Genomic DNA, 8041 nt, shown 5'->3' with positions numbered 1-8041 from the left:
ATGTTGCTGCTAGAAAATTCCTGACTTGTTTTTTACTTTAAGCCTTGCCACACTGACTTTAAAATAGCCATAAGATATAAAAAGGCTGGCCAGTTTAGTGCAGTCAGTGACAAATGTGACATTTGTTTGATTTTCACAGTTTATCTCAACAAAAAGAAGTTTCATAGTTCCTTAATTGCACCTGTAACCTTTTCAAGCAGTTGGAGAAGTCTTTGGACGGTGTTTTTGCCTTATCTTGTTGCTAGGAAGTAGGAAAATCATGACTTCTGATTCCCGTGTGGTGATCGCCATTTTATTTTCATTCGGCCACTCCCACTTTCAATGAAATATTGAAATTTAGAATCTTTTGAACTGCAAGGCATGTGCGGATATATAGAGGAGATACGGAATACGTACGTGTACATACATACAAACAAACTCTACTCATTTTAGTGGGCTTCGCCCAATAATTGATCTGATAAACAAGTGTACCAGTATGTACATGTATTATGTTAATAATTAGTATTATCTATACTGTACCATCCCTACATTGTATACATGTACCTACAATGTATATGTTTGCTGTCTTTCATGTGTCTATCATTAATAATGATATTCAGTCATTCCTCTTACTACAGTACTCAATGGTCTTATTGTATGACACTACTCCAGTACATACACTCATAATCAAGAGTACATGTACTCTTGACATCATAGTATTGATACATTATACACTTGATCACTATAATGCATATACTAGATCAATTGTTGTGTGAACAATACCCAATAGTGTTGACAATAGTGTGAACAATAGTGTGAACTAGTTTCACATTCACTCTACCATTGATACTAGAGTACTCTAATATCTACTGTGACACAACCATACATGTACATGTACATTATATACATGTATGTCAGTTTTACAGTTGTTCTTTCTCTTTTGTTAATGCAGTGTTGTACACTAGCAGTGTCCTTGAAGAAACATATGTGAGTTGATACTGGCATAATTGTTATTATTATTGTTGTTGTTGTCATAGAATCCAACATGGAGGTCCCTCACATTTCAATATGAGAAGTTTGGAGACAGTGTCACAATTAACAGTATCCTCAACTTACACCCTCTGTCTTTTTCTAATGTACATGTATATGTAGTCTTCTCTTTCCCCTCTCTCTTAATTTTCTCTCTTTATACTTTATACATGTACTGTACGCGTGTTTATCTGTCTTCCATTTCTCTCCCTCCCTTTTTCTCTTTCTCTTTCCCTTTCCTTCCTTACGGCCCTCTCTCCTTCCTCCTTCTTCTTTATCTTTTCCTTCTCTCTCTCCTTCCCTCCCTCCCTCCCCCTCTCTCTCTTTTTCACAGTACATACTGTATGACACTATTATTTCTTTAACAGTAATAATTCTAATAACAGAGTTTAAGATAAAGGTTTGGCTTATCACAGGTGAGTCTAAAGAGGAGATGATGTGCTTTGAGAAAATTGTTGATCTCAGTACATACAGATTCATGGGAGTCAGTGTGAGTTAGTATAACAACCTTACTCTACTGGGGAATGCATAGTTATACATATACAATGTACATGTAGTTTGAGAAGTAAAAATTAAGAATATGCTATTCAAGATTATTAATAAATAATTAATTTTCACAGACAAAGTTGCCAAATGTATGTACACTGTACATGTATTTATTGTTATACATGTGCATGTACATGTACATGTACCTCTTCCATTTCACCATCACTACATGTACATGTACATGTATGTTGTTATTTATTTATTTATTCTTATTTTTATTCCTAGATTGGTAGACTAGATAATCTCAACTATCCATCAAACAGTGTGGTGGTAGCCACTGCTGAAGGTTACTATTGTAATACAGAGGTGGGTGGGTTACCAAGATCCCCTCACTTCAGTCGGACCAACCAACTGGTCGAGTATCTTCCTCGTAATTCTCTCATTGAAGTTTCTAAATCAGAAGTGAGTGTATTTATTAGTCATGTGTCATGTGGTGTCTGTATGGTTTGTAGGTTGGTGAGTCTTGTTCATTGGAATATTTGAATAAGTAAGTATTGAGAGACTCTTTTATTACATTTCCTGATACATATTGACGTCCTTTTTGCTATGTAGAAAGATTTAGCTGATTTTGACTTCAATTTCTTAAGTTATGGCCATTTTGATAAAATGCCAAAATTTTGAAAAGTACGCAAGGCTATAGCCCATGGTTTTTTCCAAAAAATGGCTCCAAAATCACCTCAATTTTTAATTACATTTTCTGATACATATTGATGTACTTATGTTGTGTAGAAAGGTTGAGCTGATTCCAGCTTCAAATTTCGAGTTATGGCCATTTTAAGAAAACATTAAAATTCTGAAAAATACCCAAGGCTATAGCCCATAGTTTTTTTCAAAAAAATGGCTCCAAAATCACCTCAATTTTTAATTACATTTTCTGATACATATTGATGTACTTATGCTGTGTCAAAACGTTGAGCTTATTCCAGCTTCAAATTTTCAAGTTATGGCCATTTTAAGAAAACACTAAAATTCTGAAAAATACCCAAGGCTGTAGCCCATGGTTTTTTAACAAAAAAAGTCTCCAAAATCACCTCAAATTTTTATTACATTTTCTGATACATATTGATGTACTTATGCTGTGTAGAAAGGTTGTGCTGATTCTAGCTTCAAATTTCAATTTATGGCCATTTTAAGAAAACGCTAAAATTCTGAAAAATACCCAAGGCTATATATAGCCCATGGTTTTTGCAAAAAAATGGCTCTGAAATCACCCCCAATTTTTATTACATTTTCTGATACATATTAATGTCATTATGCTGTGTAGAAAGTTTGAGCTGATTCTAACTTCAATTTTTAAAGTTAAAGTCATTTTAAGAAAATGTCAAAATTTTGAAGAATTCCCAAGGCCCATGGTTTTTGCCAAAAAAATGGCTCCGAAATCACGCCCAATTTTAATTACATTTTCTGATACATATTAATGTCCTTATGCTGTGTAGAAAGTTTGAGGTGATTCCGACTTCAATTTTTCAAGTTATGGCCATTTTAAGAAAACGCTAGAATTCTGAAAAATACCCAAGGCTATAGCCCATGGTTTTTGCCAAAAAAATGGCTCCAAAATCACCTTCAATTTTTATTACATTTTCTGATACATATTAATGTCCTTATGCTGTGTAGAAAGTTTGAGGTGATTCTGACTTCAATTTTTTAAGTTACAGTCATTTTAAGAAAATGCCAAAATTTCATAAAACAGCCAAGTCTATAATAGCTCATGGTTTTTGCCAAAAAATGTCTTCGAAATCACCCCCAATTTTTATTACATTTTCCGGTGCATATTGTTGTCATTATGCTGTGTAGGAAGTTTGAGCTGATTCTGAGGAATAATTTTGAAGTTACGATTTAATGTATGATCATTTTTAAAAACAAGCCAATTTTTAGAAAAAAGCACAATTTTTGAGTTACTGAAGAAACACATTTACATGATGTAATAGTAATTGACACTTTACATGTACATGTACACGTACATGTACATGTATACTTATACATGTACATGTTCCTGTAGGATGTTGGATCAACAGCAAAGACTGACTAGTCTCAGGGAGAAAGTGAAGACTCAGAAAGCAGAGATTCAAGCAACTAGACTCAAAATGGCCGGATCTCTTAAAAAGGTAATGTATGTGTACATGTACACGTACAATATGTCTACGTGTACATATACGTTACATGTACATGTACATGTACTGTACATTGTATGTTCATTTGCATATTGCATAAGAGAAAGACCGAGCAGGAGAAAATTTTTAAGTTTTTAAATTTAATTTTTAAACTGATTTACACGGGCATATAAAGCAAAATTACATGTACTTTAGGTTTTTTAGGGTTACAAATTTTGCGATTTTTGTGGATTCCTTCCTGATTCGGATTAATATGGTACCATATGGCGCACGTGGTAGAATTTGGGAAATTAAAATCTGCGAATTGGAATTGTAGTAGATTTTACAAAATATAATTCCCTCAAAAAACCCACTTATACAGTAATTGATTTTGGAAATTTTAAATCTGTAAAATGTATTATTGTCTAAACTTGTAAAATTTTCTTTCACTTACATGTATAACTGATTGGTCCCATCACAAGATATTAATTTACATGTACACATGTGTCATCATGGTTGTTTCAGATTTTAATGATTATTTTATTTCAACTGTAGAAGGAGCAGCTCTCAAGACTAAAGGTTCGTGTTGAATTACTCAAACAGCAACTAGCAGAGAAAAGAGAAATATTTGAAAAAGGTATAATGTTTTAATGTCTCGCAAAAAGAATTTCATTTGTCATAATAATTGTTTTTTTTATAGAAAACAGAAAGTTGGTTAAATTGCAAGGATCTTTAAATGAAAGAGAGGCGACACTAAAAAATGGGAAAAGTGATTTATTAAAGTCGCAGTCCAACTTTGATGAAGACCATCTAATGTTCCTACAGAGAAGGTACATAATGTACGTACATGTACTTGAGTAGAGAGAGAGAAAATAAATGAAAGCCCAGCACATATACATGTACATACATGTGTACATGTACATATGCATGTATACATGTGTGTACATGTACATGTACATGTAGGTAATGAGAGAGAAAGAGCCAACTCACAAATTGATTAACAGTTCACCAAATTTTAGCTCCATCAAAGTTACATGTACACATACCTACATTAATGTATGTACAGTCACTACAGTGTATGTGTTCAATGTACATGTACATGTATATGTATTATGTTTATGTATGGTAACTCTCTCTCTCTCATTGTCAGGGATCAGTTGATAAAGACTCAGAGACAGTTGTACTTAAGACAGCGGACGCTGATATCAGAACTATCACAAACTTTCTGTATACAACAAATGAATGACGCCTACACTATATGTGATGTGACACTACCCAATGGAGACCCTCTGGAAACTGGTAAGGATTCACTACCATACAGTAGGAAATTTTAGAGGAACTGATTTAGTGAATTGCTAAATTTTGATGATTGGCAAGTTTTAATTTGGCGAATTTGTGACTATGTGCCAATGAGTATGCATATAATGGATCAAAATGGGGGGGGGGGGTTTAATTTTAGCGAATGATTATGAAAACACCCAATTTGCCAAATTTAACTCCCCTGCTATACTGTATTAACATTATTAATTGAGGGGGAGATAGACCATATACATACAACATAGCACTAGTTTTTTTGAATCAAAAAATTTTCAAAATTTTTGAAAAAAAAATTTTCAAAATTTTTGCCAAATTTTCTGACACTGCAATGACTTATAGCTACAAAATCATCTTGAATCATCTCATCATTGAATCAAAATCATCTTACTATCAAATGGAAAAATAAGGATTCAAGACTTGTATACGACATAAACATAAAATAATATTAAAATTGCGAAAAATACACATTGATCATTTAATAAACAACAAGTCGCCTATTATTAAAATCACAAACATACAAGAATCCGTCTCCATTAAATGTTAATCCATAAGGATGATTGAACTGATCATTATTACTACCTTCACTTCCAAACTTACTAACAAACACACCATCACTAGTGAAGACTGATATACGATTATTGCCCCATTCACTAACATACGCTAGACCAGTAGCTGCAGTGTCTATTGTTATACCATTTGGACTAATAAGCTGTCCAGGACCAAATCCAAACCAGCCCACAAACTTTCCATCAGGAGAGAACTTCTGAATGCGATGATTGCCAAAATCAGCAACATATACTAATCCTTGACTATCAAAAGCAACGTCATGTGGATACTGAAACTGTCCATTAGCTAATCCTATGCTACCAAATGAATGAGAGAAAGTTAGATTAGGATTCAAGACTTGTATACGATGATTATTACTGTCAGCAATATAAAGCTGTCCAGTTATAGGAGAAGTGGCTATACCATAAGGCCTATTGAATTGTAGTGGTCCACTGCCCTCCTTACCAACTGATGCTTTTCGTTGTCCATCCATACTTATCTTCTGGATGCTATGATTATCAGACACAAGAATAAATTTGTCTGGAGTAATAGCTACATCACGAGGGGAAGAAAACTTGACATTACCACTTCCTCCTTTCCCTCCTAATGATTTCACTTTCTTTCCTTCTCTATCCAGTATTGTTACACAATGACTCCAATTCTCAGTTATTATAATATGATTATCATCAGTAACAGCAACTCCACAGGGATGCTCAAACTCAGTTATAATATGTACTGGAGTGATTTTATCAAGGTAAGGATTGAAAGGGATGACTAATGAGGTATCCTCAAGGAATATATCATATACTTGTACTTTTACTGTATGAGTACCACGTGTTGAAGGGTTACACTGTATCCTATACACTCCAGGATCAGTGCTGGCGGTAATGACTGTAGTGTGAATGGGTTGATCACCTTTACCAAGTGGTACTAGACTACACCTCAGAGAAGAGACGGGAACAGATAAAATAGACGAATCTGGTGCCTCTATTGATAGTGAAAACAAAACTGTTTTGCGAATAACATCAATCTTCTTCACTCTACACTGCTGTAGTGCAGTAGTCCCTGAAATAATATCTCCGATGTGATGTAGCGATTTGATATCTTTACTCAATACAAAGTCAGCTTTTTCCTTTGGATGTAGCTCCTCCACATTGATCCCTGCAGTAACTTCATTCATACGCTCCATCATCTGTTTCTTAGACCCCAGGACTTGTTGAGGACAGCCTGTCTTCAGACTCTGCTCCACATAACCCTCAACATCCTCCAGAAGACTCAAACTCATTTCTGCTGATTTCATTTGCTCTGAAAGCACCTTTAGTTTATCATCAGTGACCCTCTTTGCCTGCTCAGTCAGCTTCCTCTCTGACTGACGAAGAACATTTATCATTTCCTCTACCATTTTCTGTATTTCTTCTACTACTCCTTCTCCTCTCTTTCTGATCTCACCCTCTCTCTCTGCTACAGCAGATAGGACCTTCTTTAGTGCTTCTTTCTTTCTCTCAATTGGTGATAGACATTCTCTTAACTTTTGACAGTGCTTAGTATAACTGTCAGTGATTAAGTCATATTCATGATGCTTGTGATCACGAAATTGACAGGTAACACAGATTACTGTATTACATGTTTCACAGAATAGCTCAAAAGGCTTTCCATGATCACTACATGTGGCCTCTTGAGGATTTGATAAATCAGCTGTCTTCTTTGTTAGACTGTACATCTCTTTAAGGTCGTTGAGGTGGAATGCTACAGGAAAGGCTCCTATCCCTTCTTCTGGTAACTCTATACAATGACGACAAGTGGGACAAGAGAGGTAATAGGTCTCATTTTTCTTATCCAATGGTAATCTCTCCAGACAGTGATGACAGAATGAATGTAGACAAGGTAAAGTCTTAGGGTTGGTATAGTGGTCAAGACACACAGGACAGGTGAGTCGCTCCTCGAGTTTGAGTCTGAGACCAGAAGATGGTTTGGTTGCCATTTCAAAAAAAGAACGTAAAGCAAGAACAGAAAATAAAGAGAGGCAGACAGTATATGAAGATAAAGCAAGAACAAAGGACAAGAAAATGAAGAAGTGAGAATGAAAAAGAATGAAAGTAGCCAGGAAAAAAAAGCCCTGATGACGTCTTGGAAAATTCTATTTCTATAGTCTTGTGACTACAGGAAGTTATGATAGTACATATTCCTTAATTGTAACAACCAGTAGTAAAGGTCACTGACTGAGAATGTAAAAGATAACTTAAGTTATGTATCTTCATTGCATGAGGTGTACGTAGCTACATGTGCATGTACATGTGTATTTGCAAATAATTGTTTAAAGTGTGGCTTAAATTAACCCTAAAAGTTCTTGCTAAAATTTTGAACTAATAAAAAAACTCAATAAATTGATACGATTAATTTTAGGAAGTTTCAGAGGGACCAAATTTGGCAAATTGCTAAATTTTGGTGATTGGCGAGTTTTAATTTGGGGAATTTGTGGCCATGTGCCATTGAGCATGTGCTAAATGGTGTATTTAATTTTGACAAATGGCTAT

General features: G+C 34.7%; 2 protein-coding genes across 2 annotated transcripts; one reads left to right on the top strand and one right to left on the bottom strand.

Moving 5' to 3' along the window:
• The first annotated feature begins 886 nt into the window (after positions 1–886).
• LOC105315267 (uncharacterized) lies at positions 887–4993 on the top strand. The gene is made up of 9 exons (XM_011409846.2): positions 887–966; positions 1017–1080; positions 1395–1498; positions 1780–1956; positions 2007–2041; positions 3554–3659; positions 4200–4281; positions 4345–4474; positions 4795–4993. The coding sequence occupies exons 3-9, from the start codon at positions 1442–1444 to the stop codon at positions 4976–4978; spliced, it is 771 nt and encodes a 256-aa protein (XP_011408148.2). The 5' UTR covers positions 887–966; positions 1017–1080; positions 1395–1441; the 3' UTR covers positions 4979–4993.
• A 340-nt stretch (positions 4994–5333) lies between these two features.
• On the bottom strand, positions 5334–7656 carry LOC109589569 (E3 ubiquitin-protein ligase TRIM71-like). The gene is made up of 2 exons (XM_020005626.1): positions 6889–7656; positions 5334–6327 (listed from the first exon to the last, which is right to left on the bottom strand). The coding sequence occupies exons 1-2, from the start codon at positions 7486–7488 to the stop codon at positions 5437–5439; spliced, it is 1491 nt and encodes a 496-aa protein (XP_019861185.1). The 5' UTR covers positions 7489–7656; the 3' UTR covers positions 5334–5436.
• Between the last annotated feature and the right edge of the window lie 385 nt (positions 7657–8041).

Source organism: Amphimedon queenslandica, unplaced genomic scaffold (assembly GCF_000090795.2).
Source record: "Amphimedon queenslandica unplaced genomic scaffold, v1.1 AMPQUscaffold_11171_Cont15472, whole genome shotgun sequence".
Classification (NCBI taxonomy): Eukaryota; Metazoa; Porifera; class Demospongiae; order Haplosclerida; family Niphatidae; genus Amphimedon; species Amphimedon queenslandica.
The sequence above is the reverse complement of the archived record's forward strand: the minus strand, read 5'-3'. Positions and strand labels throughout refer to the sequence as shown.

Excerpts from the sequence above, each read along its gene's own strand:
- LOC105315267 (XM_011409846.2), top strand. The coding sequence starts at position 1,442 with ATGATGTGCTTTGAGAAAATTGTTGATCTCAGTACATACAGATTCATG. Across the intron at positions 1,957-2,006 it reads TTGAAGTTTCTAAATCAGAA|GTTGGTGAGTCTTGTTCATT; the intron begins GTGAGTGTATTT and ends TATGGTTTGTAG. Across the intron at positions 4,475-4,794 it reads CTAATGTTCCTACAGAGAAG|GGATCAGTTGATAAAGACTC; the intron begins GTACATAATGTA and ends TCTCATTGTCAG.
- LOC109589569 (XM_020005626.1), bottom strand. The coding sequence starts at position 7,488 with ATGGCAACCAAACCATCTTCTGGTCTCAGACTCAAACTCGAGGAGCGA. Across the intron at positions 6,328-6,888 it reads TGGTAGAGGAAATGATAAAT|GTAAAAGTACAAGTATATGA; the intron begins GTTCTTCGTCAG and ends GGTACTCATACA.